The sequence below is a fragment of the Rhamphochromis longiceps genome, linkage group LG1 (genome assembly GCF_057381845.1).
Source record: "Rhamphochromis longiceps isolate RC_006_pf linkage group LG1, R_longiceps_female_GT1.1, whole genome shotgun sequence".
NCBI classification, from domain to species: Eukaryota; Metazoa; Chordata; class Actinopteri; order Cichliformes; family Cichlidae; genus Rhamphochromis; species Rhamphochromis longiceps.
The window spans coordinates 16,798,391-16,824,035 of NC_140557.1; the positions used below are offsets into that span (position 1 = coordinate 16,798,391).

The window sequence follows — 25,645 nt, forward strand, 5'->3', positions numbered from 1 at the left end:
TGCTGATTGCAAATCCAGCCTTCAAGTTCACGGATGGTTTTAAGTGACAGAAATAGAACACAGGTGTCTGGAGGAAAAAGAAACACCTGAGGAAAAGACCATTAATTGGTCAAATATGCATAATATAATCGAACACAACTTCAACTCAAACTATTTCGATAGCCAAGTATAGCTGTGGTGCGGAAATTTCACTAGCTGTGTATCTTCCTCCCGCTGCATTCACAGTGTCATGCCTTAAGTCTTCCTTTCTGTGTCATTATCCTAACCCGTGTTGAAAATCCTTTGCTGGTTTTCTTATCAAAGTATGGTTATTCTTCTAGTTGATACTTGATTTGTATTGCACAGGACAAACGTTGCAGTAGCAAGGATGAAGGCGCATTGAAGGATTACTGGGTTGATTTACTTTGAATCTGTCACCAATCTGAAGGGATATCCCAGCCAGAGGTAAGACACAACTGATGGTCATCTAAGATTATCTCCTAGTGTGAGAGGTTTACAAATTAACTCTTCACCTCTCTGATCAGACATGGCTGTCTTGATAATGTCAAATTTGATATATTGCTACTCGCCATTACACACTGCATATACTTAGTTGGCATGGGTTGTGAAAGGGCAACTTTATTTTACATCCTCGGGTTTAATCAGCCCATCTTATTAAGTTTTTTCATTCCCTCTCATTCTCTGCTTGTTTCCTGCTTTTCTCCCTCCCTCTTCTCTATTTGTTCTTTTGTCTCCCACACCTTTTCCCCTTCTGCTGCTGCTCAGTCTCAGCTCTTTCTTAACTTTCCTTCACTCCCTCTCCACATTACTCTTGCTTTTCTTCCCTTTTTACCAATAGCTGCCCTTACCACTCAGTGAACTAAAGAAATGATCATTTGTGCTGAAAAGGCTAGACAACTTTGCAGTATAGCACGGATCTGCTCTTACTGCTGTCCTGTGTTAGGTCCTCTTTCCTCTTTTTCCTCCTTCTCATGTTCCTCTTATTCCTCTTTCTTTCACATCCTTGTGTGCACCTCTTTCCTCCCCTCTCAGCCAAAATCAGCAGTTATCATCACAGTGTCAATAAATGAAGTATGCCTCCCCCAATAATTGTGATTGCAAATTAAAACCAAAAAGTGTGTGTGCGCATTTATAGCCACATATATGTGTGGATAATAGTGGTACTTTAAAATGTGGCTTTGTGTCAGTGCACACCCACAAAATGTCTCTGCTCCTAGTTTATCTCATTGTTTGAACAGCGCTGCTTTAATTAGGACAGGCCTGTCTATCTGTGTGTGTGTTTGTGTGCGTTTGAGAGAGAGAGCGAGCGAGAGAGCAAGACCGAGGCTGTGCATGTGCCTAAAAGTGAGCCACAGAGTCTTTATGTGTGTGTGCATGTTCCCATAGTGCCCCCATGTGGAGGATTGCAAAGAAATATATATTCTATAGTCTGGTTTCTTAGCACACATACACAGACACACACACTCGTACACTCCAATGACACGGTGTTATATTTGGAAACACAATTTCATGCTATCAGTACTGGCTAGCTATTCCATTTAGATAGCAGCCATCTATATATAAATTTGTGTGTGTGTGTGTGTGTGTGTGTGTGTGTGTGTGTGTGTGTGTGTGTGTGTGTGTGTGTGTGTGTGTGTGTGTGTTATATATTTGTGTGTTTGTGATCAGGTTGTGTGTCTATGCATATTGCATTTCTGTGAGTGCACAGCTCACCCGTGTGTCTTGCAGAGACGGGTCATTTTCCAAGTTTATTGAAATTAAAAAGTGGTTGCCATGGCAACATTTGGATTCTCTGTAATTATGTTGATTAAAAATGTGAAAATTAATTAAAAAGTCAGGAAAATGATCTCACAGCAGATGATCAGCAAAACATCAAAATGATTCAGATCTGTCTCTCTTTCCCTTCCTCCTGCTCTCTCTGATACACTCAAGCCTTCCCTTCCTGTCTCCCTCTGTCACACTTCAGAAGTCCTTTATTGCCACACAACACTGAATTATCTGCATTCATCGCTCACACAAGCTTGTCTCCTTTCCTTTCACACTTACTGTATATAAACACTTTATGGCATGATGAAGTTTGTCTTCATGTCCAAAGGGATAAAAAAAACAAGGCAAAACACAACAGCACGGAAAATAAGACAAACTCCCCCCCACCCCCCCCACCCCCCTTCATCCAATCACTCAGCTCATTCACAAGTATTTAACAAGCATGACAAGACTCGTCTCATGCTGCCAAAGCAGACGCATCAGCAACAAAAGTAACACTCAAAATGAGGAACCTAACAGTCTCAGTTTCTCTCTTCCAGCCTTCTCCATTACTCAGTTCTCTCACAACCCGTCTCTTGTTCTCCTCTGACAGAATGAATAAACAGGCTAGCAAAGTGTAATCGCTTTCTTTTATTAGCAACAGCAAACACAGAAACAATGACTTTACCCTGCGCCCCTCCCTCCCTCTTCTCCGTCTGCTCCTCTCATCAGCTTTAATGAACCACAAATCTCATCAGCCATCCTTTCATCAGCTCTGCCATCACAACTTCCTGCACTTGGGCTCAAGTCTTTAAACCTGACTACTTATAGCATGTCTGTTTCTGCTTCTGGCTGATGACCAGGAGGACTGAACATATTTGGCTGCAAGGCAGAATGCATATCTTCTGCTAACAGTTGGAGTTAATATTAGGTAAAATTTGGTAATGACGGTTTGAGAGGCAGCAGCGTTAGTATGACAGCTTCACTTCACAGTTCTGGTTTACTTAATGGTGATTCACTGCCAGTTAATCTTCAGCGTGTTCACCATGGTGATCTTAAGGAGGATGGTGTTATACATTTGCAGTCATCAGTTGACTGTGTTGTTGAGGTGGCAGTATAATGACTACTTTGTACAGCCTGACCTATTTCTCTCTGTCCCTTTTTTCTTCATGAAAGGTGCGTGTCTGTGTGTGTGTGTGTGTGTGGTTTTTTTTTCTCCCTTTAAACAACATAAAATGAACACTGATCTTGTGAGCTGTGATACTAAGCCTGTGTTGTTTTTGTGCATTTAAATATGTAAATGACTGTGAGACTGAGCCAAACCACTGATCATATTCAGAAAAATATAGACAAGAAGGGCGCACCTCTCTCCACTGGCTCATAATGAAACTTGCCTCAGCCCCATAATCAAAGGCAAATGGGAGTGGTGTGTATGTGATTATACCAAGAACATCTGGTGCTAGACACCATCAAAAATGCAGGTAATAGTCAGCAGGTTAGTGATGTGAGGGCATGTCAAAGCTAGTGGCCCTAGCAACTTTGTAACATAACACAGCATTTTTTTAAACTATGTTTAGAGTAATCCTTGATGGAGCAGACCATCTCTCTGGTTTACTTGAAATATTCTGTGACACAGATAAGAATTTAAAGAGAAAGCTCTTAAACTCTACAGTGAGGGGATCCCATGGTTTTGGTATGCTGTGGGGGTATTTTGGTGGCATGACAACAAAGATGGATGGGTCACGTGGTTACAGGGGACAATACCCACATCCATAGGGCATGAAATTAATGTTTACTGGTCTCCTTTGGGATTTGTACTTACTAGACTTTAACCCAATTTAATACCTATGGAAAAGTTTTGACTAACATGTTAAACTCCCCCTAACTATGATAAATATGAAATAGTGTGCCAAGGTGCATCGAGGCTTCAAGTCAGTTAACTTTGGGCAATGTTCCTGTAATTTGCAAGCCATTTAATATTTAATTATACTGCATGCGGTGTCATTTGTACCAGGGGCGGAGCGGGGGGGTGGCTTACGGGGCTTAAGCCCGGGTTGTTTTGTCAGAAGCCCGGGGTATTTTGGAGTGTAATTTTTTCATAGTTAGATGCCTGGCTGACAACTGTATAAAACAAAAAGTACACACAATATTCGAAGCACATAGTGCACACTGTGGGAATTTACGACTGTGCGTGAATCCCCCCCTGATATTGGTATGATCCAAGCTCAGGCACTAAGCGACTGAGCGAGGGGGCGGGGGGAGCTGCTGCCCGTGAGTGCGCTGTTGGAGAGACGGAGCCAGCCATACTAAGGAGAGCTTAAGTTTGACCAGGTACCAAAGCAAATCATTCGTACCGTACAAATAATGTAAATATGACGGTGCATCACGAAAGATTGATATGAAACTGATCACTTGACCAATATTATTTTACTTGCTCTTCAAGTGAATCAACAAATGGCGAAATGAAAAGCCGAACAAATGCTATTTTTTTTTAGAGAGTCTTAGCTTACGTGTGTTTATTTCATATTTTCAGTTCTTACCCTCCCCGACTAATTCGGTTTCAGTTATGTACTGAAATATAAGAATGGACATTAGAGGGTTCTTTCAAAGAAAAAACTCAGGTAAATGTTATTTTATATATTATGCTTTGTATGTTGTTCAGTATATTTCTATGCAAAACAAGAGGGGTTTCAGTACACAGCAGGATATTCACATTTGTAACCAGATATTTACATACACTTTAGGGAGAAAACATAAAACATTTTTACTGTACAACATCAATTTAGAGTAAACTTTTGTTTTAGATAAATATTGAAATATATTTTGAATTAGTTAAATGTCAGAATAAAGAGAAACAGAGCTTTCTATTTTTTATCACTTTCATTAAATTTAGGAGTACATATACACTAAGTTTATTGTTAATTAATAAGAAAACTCCAGACGATTCCATTCTGAGCTGAAGAAGCTTCTGATAGGTTAGTAGAGTCCATGTGAGTAAATTGGTGGCACAGCTGTGGATGCATATAAGGCAAAACACAGAGCCTGTTTCTTTGAAATGGGAAAATCAAGAGATATCAACCAAAACACCAGGAAAAGAACTGTGGAGCTCCATAAGTGTGGCTCAATTTGAATACAATTTGGTGCCATTTGCAATTAAAAAACACAGACAGTTTCTCTCTTTACTCTTAAAGTTAACAAATATGTTTTTATATTTATCAATCTAAAAAAATAAACATTTAGTCTGATTTGATGTTACAATTAAAAAAGTGTTTGTGTTTTGATCTGAAGAGTTTGTAAATATCTGGTTTCAACTGTATATTTGATGATTGTCAGCACAAAGAGGGAGAGAGAGGAACAGAGAGGGAGAGAGGAGAATAAGGACAGAACAGAGATGAACAAGAGCAGGTGAGACACACATGTTAGTCAAATGGTTGCTTACTAAAAGTATCACTGTATCATAGGTACTCATGTATCTCGTACCTAGTGTTTCTTTTTAGGTTTGCTATTTTTCAAATTCTATATTTATTAAGTTCTGCAGGCTTGTTTGCACAACAAGGCTAAATAATTATATAAACTTTTCTCAATCTAAATATTGTACTTTGGTAGAATTAAATAAATAAGTGTAGTGCAGGTCTATGATGATTTTTAGTGCTACTATCATCTAGTTCTGATTGTGGTTATGTTTTGGTTAAGTCCTCAGTAATCCTGCTTTTGAACTGTTGTAGTCCTGTTTTAATTCTGGATCAGTTCTGGGTCTGGTTGAATTGGGGTTTAGTCCCTGTGTCTTGATACAGCCCCGACTTCGTTCTGTCTTGCTGCTCAATTAAAAAACTAGTTTAAGGTGTCCTGCATGTGTGATATATATATTTCCCTATATGAAGTCATTCTTTTTTGAACAAAACTCAAAACAGAGCCTATTAATCTTTCAGTCATTTCTACACCCCCCCCTCAAAAAAAAAAAAAAAAATCCCACATGCATACTACCCTTTAGGGCTAAGCCCCGGGTGTTTCAAATGTCTGGCTCCTCCTCTGATTTGTACACTTCAAGAATGAATTTAAAACACATTTCACTCTTTCTTCAGAAAGTTTTATTCAATTTGTAGCTTTATTCGAGTTCATTTCAATTAATTTCTAATTTCCTCATGTTTAGATAGTGCCTAGCTTTTTATTATTCTAGTATAATTTTGCTGATTTTATACAATGATTTCACATTGAAACAATTTTTTTCTTTCCATCACAATTGCAAGATTTATTTCATGTGTCAGGGTTTTCTTGATGCTCTAATTTAATGCAAAGAGTATTAGCTCCATTTCAGTCCAGATAGAGAACACCAATAAAGGCTTCTCAGCTATGTGTGTTCTAATTGTGCACCAGTGATTGCGTTTCTTCTGCCTTGCTTTTCACTTCCTCCGACTTGGAGTAGGACTCTTCACCCCTCTTCCCAGTGCTGCCTTAGGAGCGGCAGGGCTAGGAGTTGAAGGGGCAGCGCTCGGAGCAGGCTGAGTCTTAGGCTGAGGGATCTCGATTGGTAATTTAGGTGGGATGATTGTTTTAGGGGTCAGAGTTGGTTTTGCCTCAGGGATTTTCTCCCCATGGCGATACACACTGACCTGGAGATAAAAATAGCGAGACAAGGACATAATGTTAATACCCATACGTGCATTTACTACAGCGGTGAACACAAAAGGATTGTTTAAAGGGCTGCAGCACATTGCATCATCAATAGAAATTATTTAGGTATTTTTAATTTTAGAGAAATTTGGATTTTGTATTATTTTATATTAATTCTGTCAAAATCAGGGTGAGCAAAAGTAACAAGGTCAAATATCAGGCCCGTGTAAGGTTTTTGTGCTGCTGCGATCAAAATATATCCCCATGTTGGGCACCAATGGAAAGAAAATATTTCTGCTGCAGATGACGGCTCAGAGTAAATTCAGTCATTTGTGTTACACAGCGGCAACACTCACCACTATATCCACAGACTCTCCTCCATATTTATTCTGGACAATCATGGTATATCTGCCAGAATCCTCCATGGAAACGCCTTTGATCGTCAGACTGGCAAACTTGCCCTGGTCCAGGGAGACCACATACTGGGAAATGAATTCAGAGGTTAAAAAAAGTGAGAAAGCCAGTGGAGGGAGTTTAGCATGATTTATTCTTTAAAATGCCTTACTCAAAGTGGCAGCATGAGCAAAAGCTGAGCACTGGTGCATGGGCTGAATGGACAAAGGGACTAATGATGTATTCCTGTCTTATCTGTTCTGCTGCACTCAACCACGCTCAACCAAAGTATGGTGAAATTGAATTGAAAAGCAATACAGATGTGCCCCATCCATATTTTTTTAGACCACCCAAAAAAAACCTACTGTATATTGTCTCTGATACTCTAGTCTACACAGAGTACTTTATTCTGAATTGTACCATGTACTACGAGTGGTGCAGACAAGAGCCCAACATTTTAAATTGCCTCTTGTACCTGCCCACTCACTTGTAAGGTCTGGACATTTATACATTTTATGGAGTGGTACTTTCAGCAGGTTAATTACATTATTAAGAGAAACACTTGCCTTTTAATTACAAGAAATAAAACGGTCTAGTAGATTAAAATCCTAAAAATGGTAGCCATTAGCATGCTATGTGTTCTTGGTTAAATGCATTAATTTACTAGACCAATGTAGGTTAAGCTGTGTATTATTCAGGGAAAAAATATTCTAATTACAGTCATTTCTGTGATACAGATATTATAAAATCTGACAAAATGTCTAAAAAATAGTAACTTCTGCTTATTACACTACTCGAATTGACATGCTGTGTACTTCCAGAGTCAAACATGAGGATTAGATATAAAATTCTCTGGATCTTCTTATGTTCATGTTTGTTTTTCATTTATCTTCATGCATCCTGAGAAGCCTCTGTTGTAACTAAGTGCATGAGAGACACTCTAGAGGTTTGGAAAACTCATCAACAAGGGCCTCGCTTCTTGTTTTAGACAGATTATTAGCAGGTGAGGGAATGAATAAAGGAGAAAACTTGAACACAAATTCCTCCTGGACCGGGGTTTCTCAAACTTAAATCTTCAAAGCTGGTAGAAGCTGCAGGATTCTGATGCTATTGAAAGAGCTTTCGTTGACTAACGACAGACTGTAGACTTACTGTACTCTGGTTGGCAAGTAGGTTAATGAGTTATGAGGGGTAGAGTTGTTCCGTTACTGATCTAGGATTGTGCTGATAATACTGACTTTGGGGTCAGTATAGAAGCGTAGTGTAGTTTCCTGAATCTTGGTGCTCTCAGTGGTAAATACACTCACCTGCCACTTGATTAGGTATACGTTGCTAGTTTTGGATTGGATCCTGTTGTCTTCAGCCATAACATCTTTAGCAAGATGCTTAAAACATTCATCAGGGATTTTGTTTCATATCGACATGATGGCATCATGCTGCTAATCTCATGCTCCACCACATCCCAAACGTACTCCATTGTTGATCTTCTATTTTTGATCAGAATACTTAGACTAGCTCGTCTGTCACAAATAACCCTGCTCATGTACATTCAAAGTCTCACCTTTCTTCCCCCTTTTGATCCCCCTACATGCCTAAATGTACGGCGTTGCTGCCATTGGCTGATTAAATATTTACTTTAATAATTTCTTGAATCGGTGTACCTACTAAAGTGGCTGATGAATGTATAAAAAGGGCTTTGACACAATAGGGACAACATCACATTCATGAAGTTCCTAACAAGGAACTAAAGCATATCAATGGTTTTGGGGTATTGTGCATTTTATTACTACTAATCATTTGTACTAATTTAAATATACATGAAGCATGCTTTTTAGAAAGTACTTCATTACCACTTTCAGTATTACCAGAAATAGTTTTTTAATTACTGCTATTATTTTATATGAATACTGGTTTTAATATCATGGTAAGTATTATAGACATTGACTTTTGAACAGACATTATCTGATCAAATGAATCTGGAGTCATGATATCATGAAGCATATTTTAGTAGACACATACTGAGTGTGAATTTTCCACAAGACAAGTTAATAGAAACATTATGTTGTAATTGTGTATGGTTAATGAGACAATTAATCATGAGACAGGAGGGGAGGAGTTGAGTTTCTGAAGAGGTTAAACAGAGTCAGAGAATAAGGCAGTATTTATCGGGAAGGAATCAAATAAAAGTACAAAGCCCCGTCTGAATATGAACTGGTTGTATATGTGACTTGCAAACACAATTTAATTAGCTGAAAACAAGTTGTGAAATTTATTTTGACATAACTCCAATAACACATTTACACATTTACCTGATCATCAGGCTCGACTTCCGATCCGTTCTTCTGCCATGACACCTGAGGTTTGGGGTCTCCACACACTGTACATGTTAAACTCAAAGTCTACAGAAAGCATAAAAAATACCTATTAGCAAAATGAGACCAAAAGCATGCAGTTTCACACACTTGCACGCCTACCTTCTTTTCCATAATGGTGACCACATCAGGCAGTCCTCCCACCACCTTACCACGGTCTAAAACAAACAGTTGTTAACATTCTAGGTTATTCCTATTGTTTATTATATTAAGCTATTATATAAAGGAGAACAGGAGGATAAACTTACTCTTCTCAGCGTATGCCTCGGCCCTGAAAAATCAAAGCAGTTTTGTATTATTATTGTCACTAGCAAATCTTTATTTAGTTCAAGTTTTACTTTAGCCAAGTCGTTTCTGGTTAGCTTTCATTACCTGGCTCTGACCACACATAATTTTTTCTTTGTTTTTTTTCTTTTTCCTTTCGGTTAACTAACAGTGGTCAGATGGTGTGCTACAAGGTGCTTTAGATTTACAGCCAAACCTCCTTTTAATATTGTTTACTTCAGGAGTTTCATGTATATTTCCTGGGGAAAAATGATATTGTTATGTGAGGGCTGTTGGAGCAGCATGGCAGGACCAGAGGTCAGCCACAGGACCAGATGGTTGGGGAAACTCTGCTCTCCTCTTGGCAAGTTGATGCTCAATCAAAAGGGTAACAGCGTGTCACTTGTTTCAATGTGTTTGTAAAGTCTTGTGCTTAAATGTCTCTCTTTGAATGTTAATTGGAAAAGGGATTTGGATGGTTTCCACACTGCATGCAGTGTTTAGTGTTTGCAGTCTCAATCCCTTTCCTAAAAGGATTTGCAAAATGTGTGTGTGGGTGTGGGGTTTGCTTTGGCCCAATTAGCCGACAGACCCCAAAGGATCTCTGCTACCTGACTGCTTCTATTTTTAACCAAGATTTTTATCTCAAATTATAATGCGCTGGACTCTTTCCAGACAGCCAGCCTTGGAGTTTTTGAATTTGCTCAACTTAAAGATGCAGGGTAATTTTTCCTAATGCTGTATTGATCATTTATGCAACTCGAGTTGCAGTGATTTAACAAGACTTTTCAAAACTGTAGCTGTAGGTGAAAAAAAACCATACTTGCATGCAGAAGTTTTACACCTCTTGGAGCTCTTTAGATTCTGCTCATGCAATAGTGCCAGGGAAGCGTCTGATTCGATTTGCAGCATGCTACATTCATGCAGCAGTGATTTAAAGCATACACACAGTTTCTTCAGTCACAGAAAAAGGAGAATAAGTCATCAAATAATATAGTGACCTAATCTGAAAATCATAACTTTATTCTGGGATTAAATCCTGAGTCAGACTTGCACAGGTCCTTACAGGGCAAAGCACAGGCTAATTAAACAACTAAAATATTCAAAACAAGCAGTTAGTTTTAGTGTAGCAGTTTGGAGTTAGGAGTGCACTGATATTTTAAAGTGACAAGTCTAATCAATGCATGGATCTACACTGATTAACACTGAGCATATAGTGGTTACAAAGGCTCATACAATCCTTCTGCAGTGTCTCAAATGATCTGAAGGCTTTGCACTGTTTGAAATGTGGAGAAACAAATGTTAATGAAATTTCCAATAGATGTTTTACTATTCAAATACAATCAGAACGAGAGAGTCGAATATACGTGTATTTATAGAAAACCTCATTCTTTACATTATTTGAAGCAGGAAAACAAGACTATTGTTTTCTGTATGTGAACACAGTGTAGCCTGGGAAATCATTACTTTGAACTATTAGATGTCAAACTCACAGTTATGAAGCAAATGTGAAGGAAGCAGTGATTCATCATTAGGCGAGCCAGTCTGACACATAAAGGCACAAGATTAAAAAAAAAGAAAACAGCTTTGAGAATATAGTCTTACTTTAGTTTCTGGAACTCTGCAAAGGCTTTCTCATATACTGTTAAACACAAAAACAGAAAACAGTCACTGTCACAGCACATGCCAGTTTACTTTCCTTTAAATTTAGACACACCTAGAACCAAAATAGTCTTTATAATATCAAAACAGAATCTTTCCCTTTTCCTGCTAATGAACATGGTAACATTTTTTTAAAGAAATTAATAGTTTTAAAATGGTGGTAATACAGGAATGCACCTTTCAGTTATAACACTCATGAATGTGTCATAAATCAAAAAAGTTAATTTGAGAAGTTTTAATGGAGATTTTTTCCATACAGTGCTGTGCAAAAGTTTTGAGCCGCAGTAATTATTAAAGGTACAATTTAAAAATGGTTCTTTGCTAATTTTTCTGTTATGTGTAGACACAAAACTGCTTCAACCGTTGAGTTGGTGGCCATTTTTATGCTTGAATGATACATAGGTCAGTGTTGGGTGGTTTAAACCAAAAAAACCATTCCTCTATAATTAGCCAGAAAATGAGTGAAAAGCAGCTAATGTCCAAAGAAAAACTTTTCAAAGCTTTCTGTCTTTCAAACGATTAGGGAAATAAAGAGTAGCTCAAGACTTTTGCATTGTTGTGTATGTAATCCGATCCACACTCAAATGTATGTAACTCACAAGCAGCAGTATGAAACTGGAGACTTTCATACTCAAAGACTAGCTGAAGTATAACCAGAGAGACTACACGCTGAAAGACAGCCATAAAAACAAGTGACTGTGTTATTTTCTACCCTCTTTTTACAGAGTTATTGATAAAAACAGGAATTGACTCTGGAGGGAAGGAAATAAGAGAGGAAAAGTACTGAAAGTACTGACCATCACCGCTGAGGTCCAGTGTGCGTTTATGTGAGTTTTCAGGGTCAGTGATCACGATGGAGTACTTGCCCTTGTCCTTCTCCACTGGTTCAACTACCTGTGAATCAATCAGCAAAAAAATGATCAGCCACATGACGGCAGAGGCATCAACTCAGTGTCTTGGTATTTATTTCTGCTTTGTGTGTTTTGAGCTATGATTTAAAATGAGATTAATTTAACAGGTAGGCTAATTACAATTATAAAGCTTTCTGACAAAACGATCGGAAGACACGCTACTTAATCAACTTTAATGAATTTTAAACCATTTTTATTCATTAGCTTTCCCTTGTGATTATCCCTTTAATTTATCTCAAAGTTTCCTCGTCTCTGCAAAGACACTTTGAGGACTTCTACAAGCAACACAGACGAGCAGCAGCACCAATGTCTGAGGTGCTTTACTGTCATAAAGCTACTGATGTGTGAGATTCCTCCGAAGCATATACTGTTCAGCTTTGTATAAAAGATGATAATACCTCCATTGTTGCCATAGCCGGGGTTCCACCAATCACAATCTTGTCACTGTGGGAGAGTTTAGTCTCACTGAGGAGAAGAAAAGAGAGGTTAGTGTGTGTGTTTGTGTGGTGGGGGTTTCTTTTTGAGCGAGTGAGGTAAATGAAAATCATATTTACATGCCTCGCTAATGTCATGCCGACCTCTTGCTCTTACACAAACCCACAGAAAGACAGTGAGATGTTTTAAAATAAAAGCTTCATAATTTTTATTCAGTTTTACTTCATTGTTCTTTCCACTTTTTCTTTCATGAACCCATTTTTTTTAACATTTTATAATCTCTGGAGTGAACTGGAGTGCTTTTAAGTGCAGAAAAGCCTTCCTTCTCTATAGAAAATAATAGCTGTGTGATTTCTGTCACAAAACGGGGCAATTTTACTGCAATAACAGGGATAATGAAACCACTTGCCAATAGCCCATCAGAAGTTTTATTATGCGGCTTATTGTTTTTCCCACTCGCGGCAGTTTAACTTGAGGGAAAACCAGAATAATGCGTTTGTGGTCAGCATGTTTATAGGTGGACTTAAAAGAATACTCTAGTAAAACAACTACCAGGACTACAAATACTGGAGTTATGCGTATTTTCTTCCTCCGTTCCTTACCTTCATCTTCGTACTCCAACTATTTGGTATTATGTTTGTATTTGTGAGGCGGTGTTAATTCTGTGTTTAATCTAATTCCTTACCCATGATACCAGGTGATGTTCATCTCTGAGGTGTAATACTTCATGTGACACTGCAGCTGAATGCCTGTTGCTGTGCAGTTTATCACAAGCTCTGCTGCACTGGCTCCTGGAGGAGGTAATAGAGGCGATGGAGGTTGTGAGGACCACGTTTGAAATCAAAGTAAAATACATGTTTTCCTGCAGCTGCTGGACTCTGTGACCTCACTATGCTGTGAAAGCTACTGCATGCAGAGATGAATTAATTGAATAAAAACAAACTTCCATTTTCAGCCATTTGTAGGATCTATTTTGAAATTCCCTTTTGTCCAGTTTGGAGAGGAAAATTCTGCTAATGAAGCAAAGAGCAGATTGTTTATATCCTGGCACTCAGTAAAGCACTTCAACCATGACAGGTTTTATTAACTTTTTTTTTTTTTTAAGCCGTTATACCTAAAAGGGCATTTTATACTCCACAATGTCTGTGTCGGATTTTCCTCACTGCACATTAAAAGTGGGCAAGTGTGTCATCCACCTGGTCACATCACCATGGTTTCCCATTATCACAGTAATGAACCCTCTTCTCCTCTGCAGCCACTGCTGTAACAGTTGCTGCAGAGCTGTCAAGTGACTGTCTCTTAAAATAGGAGTAAGATGCTCCTCCACACTGTCACTGTGACAGCGCAGTGGAATTTTAAAGTGATTTCACCACATGATGGCATGATGGCCAAATGCTTCCAGCATGACAACTTCTGCCACACGCTGATAAGTGTGTGTGTGTATGTAGCAGAGGGTTTTTAAAACAAGACCCATATCAGCCTGATGACGGATCTACCAAATCTCTCATCACTGGGGTTTGATGGTGCCATGTTAAATTTAGATAATTTGAACTGGATGCCTACAGTGGGTAGAGGGTGGTGCTGGTGGTGTGTCGTACCGTTTTTAACATGGATGTCTCTTTATGAGATTATTGGTGTGTGTGTCTGTGTGCAGAATGCAGCGACTTACCAGCCAGTTGGCTGAGCTTGTTTATGGCATCGTCAAAGACTAGAAGAAAGGCAGAGGAACACGGGGTCAGAGACGGAGCCAAGAGGATGGAAAGGCATGATGCTGCTCTCTGGTGGCTGCATTCAGAGCTCAGTAAGGAAGGTTTAATGAAAACATGGGAATCTGTTACTCTATGGTTTCCCAACCCAACATAGTGAAACAGTGTAAATACCTGCATTTGTTTTGTGAGGTACACTTTCACCAGATTGTTTCTTGGCATACTTGTTCATGTGAAGCTCAGTCTCAGTTAATTCATATATAAACATCTTCACATATCAAACATATTAAACTTAGGCACATCAACATCTGTGAGAAATTTGAGAAAGTGGGGTTTTGTTTTTTGTTCTTTTTTGTTTTTTAAATGAAGTGTTATTCTGGGAAGCTATTATACCTATTGAATCAGTTGTTTTACTCACAGTTTTAAGTGTTCTGGGTCTGTTACCAGATAATATCAGTGAAATGAAGAGGTTATGGGTCCCACTGGCTATGACATCAGGATGTAAAACAATATTAACGCACTGGAAATCAAGCAATCTGAGCTATTTTGGATAGCAGATCAAACTGCATGCAAAATAGTTACATTCAAACAAGTGACACGTAGAATAAAAAAGGGAGACGAGATATTTTTGGAGGGGAGCTGCCTTTTGGAATTGACAAAAAATGTTTTTGACTAATTTTAACAGTTTTGGCACCAATCATAATTTATGAATCATTCAAGATGTAATTTGTAGACCGAGGCTTTTTTATTATTTCCTTTTTTCTTGTGTTGTGGTTTTGTTTAGAAAAAATAGGAACAATTGTTTTTCAGTATGGTAATATATCTACTTTGTATCCTGCTGCTTTTGAGGAAAAATCAGTAAAAAAAATAAACAGTTTATAACATTATACATTTTTTCCCCATGTCAAGCATTTTATTTATTCTTTTTGTAAGAATAATACACTGTAGTTAAACAATTATACTTGCTCAGTAAGACATCAAGCTAACTATCCAGACAGTGAACTTGTCATTTTTATTAAGCAGTAAGATGAACTGCAAAAATAGAGAACATGTTTACCTTTTCCAGAAATGTTTATTTGGCTCATATCTTTTCCTCTGTCATCACTGATGGTGGCTTTGTAAATTCCTGCTGTCTTCAGTGAAAACTGGAGAAGAAACAGTGCAACATAGGGAATGCAGATTTGTCAATTTTGAACACACCATGAGGACAGCGTTGGGAAAAAACAAAAACATAGTCTTTAGTGCCACAGTGTGCTCTTACCTCTTTAATTGGCAGTTTACAGACTCCTGATCCCAGGTCAGGTTTTACATCCGGGATGATCTCCGTGTCTTCTCTAAACCAGTGAAACACTGATTCCTTCTTCAAGTTAGCAACCTGTTAAAATCAATAAAAATTGCATATTATTATTTTCGAAAAACAGGAAGTGAAGTTTTATTGTCACACACACACTTTATATTTTATACAATTCATCGAACAATGCAAATCCAGATGACCAGTGATGTGCTGTATATAAAGTCTTGTTTATGTGGTAGTTTAGGAAGAGCAAGAGATGTCGACGAGGCTTTTGAAAGACAAAGGAAGCAAATGCCTGCAGCAAACGGATTAAAGTGAAAAACAAATCTCTTAAATGTTAATGCATTGGTGCTTTTGTTTTCTGAATATAAAAATAATACTAATCGGAGAAAATGGTAAAACAGTTTAATGCTTGGCTGTTTAGTTAATGAACTATATGGTAAGAGTGCATTAGCATTTGAAGAAGGGGTTATTTAAAATGCCTGTTTGCTGCAGGACAAGTACACTTATTCTTGCCTACAAAAGTCAACAAGTCAACCAGAGGTTCCCAAATGTTAGCACATAACTGTACCTCATCAACTTTTTGCAGTAATTCTCACCCACTTGATGGATTAAAATGTAAATCCTGTCTTTCAACCAAAAAAAACTTGAGGCTGTTTATATTTTTCTGCAACATATTATACCCTAAACGATCCCATATTAGAAGTAGAGCATTTTTCTGAAAACTGGTTGATGTTTAAGCTTGCTCTGTTTTGATACTCAACAGTCAAATAATGAATGCATATATTTACTATATCTCTGCATAAATCAAAGATATGCTGATGTCAACTTAACTGTCCCCGAGCATATAAACGGCCACTTTAATTTTAAAATGTTCTTGATAATATACTTCATTCTAACAAGGGCAGGAAAAACCGTGACAATTCGAGTTATTATCTGTCTGGACCTTATCATTACGCAGCACTGTGGCATCCACACTTAGTCTCCATAGAATATCTGCTCAGTAAGTGAGCCTCCCATTTGTCAGACTGTAAATATTCAATAAATATCGAGTACCACTGTGTTTACCTTGCAAACCAAAGTGACAGAGCAGTCATCCCCAATCTGAAGTGATAGAAACTCACTAAAGTGGGGGCCTGTAGTGAAAGGAAACATGAGAGGAAGCCTTGAAAATGGACATAAGCTTTTACAAAACACTTGAGGAACCTTGTTATAAGCTGTATTAACTGATGTGTGGTTTTAAGGTTGCAGCTCGAGAGTTTATGTAAAGATAGTGTACTTCTCTCCTGTATGCTCACTCATTAGTTATCTCCTGGGTAACATAGTGTTGTGCTGGTCTCAGGCTAAATTAAGAACAAAGCTCTTACAAGCTTAAAATTGGATGATGTTTTGTATTTCTTACCCTCTTTGACTCTGATGTACTCTCTCCTCTGGAAATCAGCCTCAGCCAGTGCTGCCTTGAAAGCTATGTGCACATACAGATACACATAAACGGAGAATAATTAAAAGATCAAAGTGTTGCTATAGATTCTTTTTTTAGTGGTCCCCCATATGAGAGCAGAATCATAATTTATGAAATCAAGCATCTTTAGTTGAGTCTTAGGGAGTCCTATAGACATGAAGTTCAAACCCTTCTCTACACTAACGGGCTTAATACATTTCCATAATGGGATCTCTAATGCAGCAGATGCTAAGTCTACTGTCATACAAAAAAGCCCATTCTATACACTCTCTGCTACATGTCTGTGTTTCTCCTGGCTTAGGCTTGACAGCATACCCCCTAATTAGTACGCTGAAAAATAAGAGGTTGTGATAAGTTCTTTCTGCACACATCCACTTAAAAAAAAAGAAAGAAAATACAGTCCAGAGGGTATTGTTCTTTTTTTGTTGAATGTAGTCGGATACTGCAGGTTTTGTGGGGTCCGACTGGGTTGGAACCACATTTGAAAGGCTGATCGTAGGACAGCAGTAAACCTTGGTCCCTCTTACCATTTCCAATCAGAACCAGTGAGCTCTGTGCCTTTCCTCCTCCATCTGTGATCTGGCAGGTATATGTCCCCTCATTCTCCTCAGTGAAATGATCCATGATGAACTCAATGATCCCTGTAGCGACGTCATGAGCCATCTTGTTGGGCTGCAGAAAAATAGAGTTGTAATTTTAAAAAGCCTACTTGACGACAGACTTTGTGACTATCATAACTTTTGTGTAGTTAAAAACAGTTGACTGAACTATTGTCTTGATAGAAAAGTAGGTTGTTCACCTTGAAGCTAGAATATAAATCATTCATCTCTTCTGTTTTTATTTGCAAGGCTCACTTAAATGGTTTAGCCCATACTCTGGGACCTTTCAGTTTGAGCCTCGCAAAAATTACAGCTGAAAGAAGACTACCTGGCTAACTGATATATCATTTTCCGGACTTCATTTTCCATTTGCATGACTTTCTACACCCATGAATTTCAAGTACTGCATAGGGAGAGTGGCATAGGTAGGAACTGACTACAATCTGCGGGTAAACTAAGATGTATCTTACATCAGCTCCAGACAGTTCCTTGTTGTTTGCAAAGAATTTGTAGGTGACATTGGAAGAAATCTCCTCAGCCTGCAGCCAGAACCTCATTCGGCCTCTCTCCAGAATCTTATAGGCCAACTCAGACTTCAGCGGGATGACTAGAGGACAAGAGGGAGGAAGGGTAAGGGGTTTCAAAACATTATTGTCCTTGTTTAATGAGGAGACGAAGGAGCAGAGGACAGGAGAAGGAGAAGAGCTTAGGCAATGTGATGCAAAAGCAGGTAAGACTTTATTCTTTTTTTTCTTTTTCTTTTTGGATCAAATAAAAAGAGAAATCTGCCCCTAAAAAAATAAAGAAATCAGAAATCTTCAAAGGCAGAAGAAGAAAGAAAAATAAAAGCATAAAAGAGGGAGAACGAGAAATGAAGTGAGCAGGTAAGACAGATTAAGACTCAGAGGAGAAAGTTTTAAAGAAGAGATTAAAAAGGACAAAGAGAGAGAAACTCAGAGAGATTGAAAGAGTCAGTCAAAGGTACCTACCTGGGTGTCTGATATCATAACTGAGCGCCAGCATCTTTACCAACTCTATAAGGCACAGACACATTATTTTATAGACACAGACATGCAGTTATCATACATGTGACATTTTATACATTGGTCTAATTTTACCATTAGCTTCGATGAGGTACCAGATAAGTCAGGGAGAGGAAAATCAAGGAACAAAAACATTAAAACTGAAGCTCAAAGCTGAAAGAACAAAATTACATTGTGACTCATAACTGGCCCTGAATGCTTACCCTGAAACACAGCCTGTATTATGAGTTGTTGTATTATTGGAGCCTCACCAAGTACCTGTGATATAACTGAAATGAATGAATCCTTGTGTGCTAGAAGTTCAGAAATTATTGCGAGTTACAGTGGAATAACTGTAGGCCGAATGGGAAGCAATCAGTGGAAGCCACGTATTATAGCCTCGTAGCAAACTGGTGCAATAGAAGGAAAAGCGTTGTGAAGCTTTCTGACAGAAATCCTTTTGCCACGAAGATCTGGTGGTAAAACATGTTCAGTGCCCCAAGCTTGGAGAAATAATGCGCTCTGCTAGTATCATCAGCTGTGTAATTAAATTGTTTGTTGCCTACATGCCAGGCTGATTGTTTTTAAGTATGCTCTCACTGCTTTCATCTTTTATTGCATTCTACACACTGCCTTAGTTCTCCGATACAGTTTTCTTTTGATTTTAGCTCAAGTCTGCGCTTTTGATGTAGTTATTAGGGTGTTGCTCTACAGCTGTTCAAATTTTCACGATCAAGGCATGAGTGGTATTTGCATGCAATAGTTTAACAGAGGTAGGAAACGGATATGGAATGCAAACTAATGCGATGAGATGATTAAGATAATAAAGGCAACATCGCAAATTACCATAAGTCAACAAGGGCAAATGAGCCATGAGTATAGAATACAAATAAACATAAACATGAGAGATTTCATTAAGTCTAAGTTGCAGATTCTTTTATAGATTTTCAAATTTTTCATGACAGTTGACTGGGTGCCTAAGCATCAGAGCCATCCTTACTTAGCAATGAATTGAACCTACCTTCATTAGAGATTGTGTAGCTGGATGACACTCCCTCTGTGTTTGTGACAGAAACAGAATACGTCCCAAAGTCCTCCTTATCTGGGTTCTTGAAGATCAGCTTAGAGCTGCAGTGGAGGGCGGAAGAGAAACACAGACACACACAGTCAGAGAGATTGTTCAAGCTGAAATTGAATGCAAATGTTTGATGCCATATGCATGTTATATATGTGTGTGGCTGTGGTCTTACTGGATGCCCTCGGATTTAATCACTACCCCTTTAGAGAAATCTGTGATTTCTTTATAATCTTTCTTCCAGATGAACTTGGAGCCTTCGTTTATCTGGCAGGACTCGAATGACAGAACAATGTCACCTGACTTCTCATCCACCACACAGGACACCTCCTGGGAACCTTCAATACACAGATAAACATAGTTTTTAGACTCATTTTTGTCTCCAGTTAATGCCCAGAAAGCCTAAACAGCTATTAATGTGAGCTTTGATATTTGATGGATTGATATCACATGTGTCCACTCGCTCTTAAACTCTTGCCTTCACCACTGTCAACAATAGTGCAACACTCACTCAAAGCAAAACCATAGCACTTTGTATGCTTTACAAAGAGGAACTTGGAGACACATATTTATGAATTCTAATACCCTTATATTCTAATAGTAAGGTATTCAGTTTCTGTCTGCTGTTAAATGTTACCTGCCACGGCCTTGGCAGTCACAGGGTCAGAGGCCATTGAGGCCATACCCACTCCAGCAGCATTGACTGCACGCACTCTGAACACATAGGTAGTGCCCACCTCCAGACCTGTTACCTAGGACACAAACAGACAATCTGTTGCTAAGGGGAGTGGAGGTGTGAACGTCTGTAAATGGGTGTGGTAACTTTCAACCTGTGCAAAATTGACAGGTAAATAAATTATGACATAATAACAGCATATTCTATTCTGAATCTAACAATACTATTTATTTTGTTGATCACTTGGTGCTGTGAATGAATGTAAAATATATCATCCTTTAGCCCAGCAGCAGCTGGATCTATTATTATAATTCCCCCTGTTCTTTTAGGCAACTTACCCTAAATATTAATAATGCATGAGTAATCCGTATTGTTTCAAAGCATATTTTTATTAGATCACTAAATGGTCTTGGTATTATTATAATTATTCTTGTCTTATTTTACTTTACTGACTTTCCATTATCACACATAAGTGATTCACCTTTAACAGATTTTCTTTTTGTACCATTTCACCAAGTCGTTACTTGGTTCATCCACTAGATGTCAGTGTCACACAGTTTTTGTACCTACACTGCTGCAGTTTTGGTAGTGGTAAATAAAGTGCTGGAAAAAGTGGATGAAAATTGATGTTTTGGGGGGGAAAAGTTCAGTAAAGATGAAGAAACACACTGTTACATAATAAACATCATGCACTGCATTTTACACTTGTTTCAGCAGTGCCAACATTTAGTCTAACCTATATGTTATATTGTAAATTAAAAGCGTTATTCCAATTTCTTTTGTCTTGCGTGCTTGAGTAAAATCTCTGATGAGCAGTGGAGGATAACCTCTATGATTCATAGATTGGAACAGTGATACCCTCACCTTTAGGAAGCGGTGACTGGCAGCTTTTTCATTGGCTGTGATCCAGTTAGCAGTACCCTTCTTGGCATACTCAACATGGTAGCCTGTGATTGGTTCAGAACCAGTGTAGACAGGCTTTTGCCACTCAACCACCAATGAATTATCTCTCACTTCACAAAAGGTCAGGTCATAGGCTGGGCCTATATGAGCCAGATGATGAGAGGAGAAGAACAACAATTCCATATTTATCTTTCTAGAAGTGTAAAAGCTTCACTTTTGACTCAGAGTTTAAAGTCAGTCACTAAAAAGTGAAATTTACTAACCAGGTTCTGGCATTGTCCAGGCATCACATGTAAGGTCTTCTGAATGTTTGGACGCTGGTCCAAGACCAGCCAGGTTGGCTCCATAAACCTGGAACTGATAGACTGCTCCCTCTGTCAAGTTCTCCACCTTTTAATAAAATGTTACATGGTTAACTAAAATCCTAGTTATCATTATCAATTTAAACAAAATGGACATGCCACTTTCAGAGTTGAACAGGCCAGTTTTGCACAAAATAATCAGACCATCCCAAATAAAATAATATGTATCTTAACTTTTGTATGATATATAATAAGAAGAGTATGCAAGTATGTATGCAAAATTGTGGCCCTCTTCTGTTTGTTTTGATGTTTGAATGTTATAAAAAGAGTCCAAATACCTTATAAACTCTCTCTGTGATTGGTGGGATATGAACCTCCCTCCACATGGTTGTTCCTCTACGTCTTTTGTCCACATAATACTCTTTGATCTTTGCTCCTCCAGAGCGAAGAGGCTTCTTCCAGTTCAGGATCATTGAATGGCCGTCGCAGTACAGCAGTGCAATGTTATAAGGAGCAGATGGGGTGGCTGTAAGAACAGTATTGAGTTTTAATTCTTTAAAATGAAAAGGTTTGGGGCAGTTATCATGATTAACATCTGCAGTAGTGAGCAAATATTTGGCATTACTGACTAAGGGCAGCCTTGACAGTCAAAGGTGCTGACTCCTGGGATTCATCACTGAGACCCAGCTCATTGATAGCCTGGACGCGGAACATGTAGGTTTCTCCTGTGGTCAAACCACTAACCACAAACCTGAAGAGACACAAACGTGACACAAAGCCCATTGTGTAATAAGCAGCCAGAGAAAAAAATCCATTTTTGAGCCCAACAGTGTGTTTGTGTGTCGCTAGAAACATACTTGGTGTTCTTGTGAGGTTTGTGATTGGCTGAGGTCCAGTTCTTGGATCCTTGCACACACTGGTCAATGTAATAACCAATCAAATTATTAGGTTCCTTTGGAGGAGCCCATTGGATGAGGACAGAGGTGTCTGTTTCCCTTGTCGCAATCACCTGACCAGGAGCGGATGGTACGCCTGCAATTGATTAAAAAATAAATTAAAAATAGCTACATAATACTGTAATTACAATTAAGGATACTTTATATTAGGTTCTTCTGGTTTTCAAGTGGCTGCTACTCAGTATCTATACCACAACCCTCTTACACCTGACCATAATTTTTATGTCAGCTTCATGTTTGAAACATTTGAAACAAATCTCTCAGCTGACATATTGAAAACTTTTTGTAGTAAGCAGTTCAGAAGATCACCCACACCACATTTTGTTGTGAAGTAACACAGAAATACAATTAAAGGTGTTGCAACTGGTAATTGGTAATAATAAACACTACTGCTGTGTAACAGGAAAGGAAAAATGGAGGCAAACCTTTGAGTTCCTGAGTCTGAATAGGTCCAGTTGGCTCTGATGGCGCACTGGTCCCATAAATGTTGGCAGACAAAACTCTGAACTTATATTGTTTTCCCTCTGCCAGGTCAAAGGCAGCATAACGAGGAGATCGAATAGGGACCTGGGTGTTAACGCGCTGCCATGCGCCACTGTCTGCCATGCACTGTGGAGAGACGGAGACATGGAAGCAAGTTTGTTTACATTTTAAAAATGTATTTTATTTTTTCCAAGGCTTGTCTCTATATGTGTTATACAGAAGACCTGTAAAAATAGTTTAGGCACACAAGTTAATGCAGCTGCATAATATAAAGGAGAAAAAAACTGCTGTTACTGCTTCGTCAAACTATAAACAACTGTTGAGGGGGAAGTCAGTGAATTAGAATATGACATTGTTTGTTACCTTTTCTATGTAGTACCACATGGGAGCGCTGCTGGTGTACGCTGGGGCTTTCCAGCTCAAAACAACATAGGTCCTGTCTGTTTCTGAGGCATTAATTCCTGATGGAACACCTGGAGGCTTTCCTTCAGCTACAAAGAAACAAGACTGAAAACGTTAAAAATATAATACATATTATATGTGGCGTAACAAATACACGAACCAGTCGCTTCCTTGCGTACATCTGTTCAATTGCTTAACACAAATATCTAATCAGCCAATCACCAGTCAGCAACTCATTGCATTTCAACTTGGAGACATGGTCAAGACAACCTGCTGAAGTTTAAACAGAGCATCAGAATGTATGTATCAACTTCAATTCAAACCCACCTTCAACTTCGTCATGGTAAGACACGATATCCAGTCTTCCTCCAAGCCTTTTGGCTAGAGGAAGATAAAGAGATGATCATCATGTGTTTGTGATTGATAGTGACCTTTTTTTGAGATCATTTTAAATACAAATTTGTTGTTTATATAGGAGCTGAACATGTACCGTATCTAATGCTATAAAATAGACTGATTAGTGTGTATTTTACAAGTCTAACCTGCCCCCAAATAAAAGCATGAGATAAGTACAATATGACATAATTTAGTTACATAATGTGTTTTTTATTATGTGCTTTAAATCAGGGCTGATTGTAATTCTACATGAATAACTGTTTAGCAAGAAACAAGAAGACAGTTATAATTTCAAACAATAGTGACTACAATAATGACAACATGACACATGGCAAAACTTCAAAACACTGTATTTTTAAGGTGAGCTTAGACATTTCTCTGTATTAGTGTAGTTAAACCCACCGTGAAGCCTCTCAAACTCAGTGGGGTCCATTGCAGTGATGGGATCAGACATACGAGAAGGTTTGCTGATTCCATGGGAGTTAACAGCTCTGACTCTGAAGTAGAAGGAGTGCCCTTCAAACAGCCCAGACACCGGATATTTACAGATCTTTATGGGGTGATCGTTACATTGGGTCCAGTTTTCAGTTCCAACCTCACATCTAAGAAGAGAAAAGATGAGAATGTCGCAGAGTTAATGAGATGAATGCAAATAGAAAGATCTGATAAAATACTGGTATGGCATGGAGTCATTATAAACATGTAACTATTGCAAAGAGTAATATGTGTACAAGTTTATAATGGATGTTTTATGTTTTGTGTATGCTACCATATTATTAAAAAATGCTGATTGGTATATGAGATCAGAACAGTGTACCTGTTGGAGCCTCACTGAAAGCACTTGTGCTGAAATTATCTGTTCATTATGATGCTAGACAAAAAAAAAGACATAAGCAGGAAAAGAGCTTCCTCAGCAAAAAAAATGCAGATTGAAAAAGAATGAAAAGCAGCCAATAGGTAGCAGAGCATGCCCATTCCTGCTCTGTTTAGGTTAAAATATGAGCGACAGAAGAAATAAACAAAAGCAGCTGTGTATTTTATGTGCAATAAAGAGAACATGGACTGCCCCTCTTCCTTGAGACAAAAAACAGTAATTTGATACTCAAGTAAGCTCAATAGGATTACTTAAAGTAATTAGTTTGTCTTTATGCTGGCCAGTTTATCTGTTTATGGCGTTTATACCAGTAACTCTTACTTGTCGACAAAGTATCCCAGGATTGGACCCTCTGTAGTTGTATTAGGAGGCTTCCATGACACAATGACATAGTCTCTGTTGGCATCATGGATCTTGATGTCCATAGGAGCACCAGGTGCAGCAGGGACTGGAGGAGGACCATCTAGACAGGAAGTGATGACGTGCATTGTTTTAATAATCACATTATTCATAAGAAATAAGAAGCAATAATACTTAGCATTAGCAGTTAGCAGAATAAGTATTATGTTGACAGCAAAACCGTATCAGTTTCATAAAATTTAAGCTCCAGTTTCCAAACTGGATTTAGAAATACGTTAATCTTATCCAGTCCAACGTTTGGCTCATCTTACCTGCGACTGAGACAAAGGCGCTGTGTTCTGCGGTGCCTCCTTTAGTGACCATGCGCAGGGTATAGAGACCCTCGTCATCTTTGTAGAGATTTGGAAGAGTCAATTTGCTGAATCCTCTACCAGTTTCAATCTTCACCCATTTAGAGTCAAACAGACGAGTGTCTAGGAAAAATGAGACAGGCTCATTGACTCAGCTTCACCGCATAACTCTTATGAACCTGAACTATAAAATGCTAAAATAATGAAACATCAAGTTTGAGTAAATAAAGCCTTTCTGCATACAACAAAAATAAGCTAGAATTTTCTTTTATACCTCAGACACACACGTAGCAAATGAAACGGCTCACAAATTTGGGGTGATATTACTTGAGTCTACTTAACTGCTTTTGGTATAATTAATAGGCAATAAAAATAGTGTCCATAACATTTT

At 38.4% G+C, this 25,645-nt stretch overlaps 1 protein-coding gene across 1 annotated transcript in view; it reads right to left on the reverse strand.

The window, feature by feature from the left end:
- Positions 1-5,811: 5,811 nt before the first annotated feature.
- Positions 5,812-25,645, reverse strand: part of myom2b (myomesin 2b) — a 29,180-nt gene continuing 9,346 nt past the window's right edge. The window contains exons 9-39 of the mRNA XM_085400449.1: positions 25,216-25,377; positions 24,866-25,007; positions 24,073-24,272; positions 23,602-23,655; positions 23,236-23,363; positions 22,815-22,998; positions 22,291-22,465; positions 22,063-22,184; positions 21,772-21,959; positions 21,395-21,521; positions 21,093-21,271; positions 20,190-20,304; positions 19,728-19,890; positions 19,499-19,605; positions 18,445-18,489; positions 17,926-18,062; positions 17,384-17,528; positions 16,797-16,859; positions 16,463-16,530; positions 15,362-15,475; positions 15,158-15,245; positions 14,064-14,102; positions 13,080-13,185; positions 12,358-12,424; positions 11,846-11,942; positions 10,992-11,028; positions 9,371-9,393; positions 9,225-9,280; positions 9,060-9,149; positions 6,714-6,839; positions 5,812-6,356 (exon numbers count right to left, since the gene is read on the reverse strand). Coding sequence (XP_085256575.1) covers positions 6,147-6,356; positions 6,714-6,839; positions 9,060-9,149; positions 9,225-9,280; positions 9,371-9,393; positions 10,992-11,028; positions 11,846-11,942; positions 12,358-12,424; positions 13,080-13,185; positions 14,064-14,102; positions 15,158-15,245; positions 15,362-15,475; positions 16,463-16,530; positions 16,797-16,859; positions 17,384-17,528; positions 17,926-18,062; positions 18,445-18,489; positions 19,499-19,605; positions 19,728-19,890; positions 20,190-20,304; positions 21,093-21,271; positions 21,395-21,521; positions 21,772-21,959; positions 22,063-22,184; positions 22,291-22,465; positions 22,815-22,998; positions 23,236-23,363; positions 23,602-23,655; positions 24,073-24,272; positions 24,866-25,007; positions 25,216-25,377 — 3,557 coding nt within the window. The 3' untranslated portion in view covers positions 5,812-6,146. The remainder of the gene's footprint in view (positions 6,357-6,713; positions 6,840-9,059; positions 9,150-9,224; positions 9,281-9,370; positions 9,394-10,991; positions 11,029-11,845; positions 11,943-12,357; positions 12,425-13,079; positions 13,186-14,063; positions 14,103-15,157; positions 15,246-15,361; positions 15,476-16,462; positions 16,531-16,796; positions 16,860-17,383; positions 17,529-17,925; positions 18,063-18,444; positions 18,490-19,498; positions 19,606-19,727; positions 19,891-20,189; positions 20,305-21,092; positions 21,272-21,394; positions 21,522-21,771; positions 21,960-22,062; positions 22,185-22,290; positions 22,466-22,814; positions 22,999-23,235; positions 23,364-23,601; positions 23,656-24,072; positions 24,273-24,865; positions 25,008-25,215; positions 25,378-25,645) is intronic.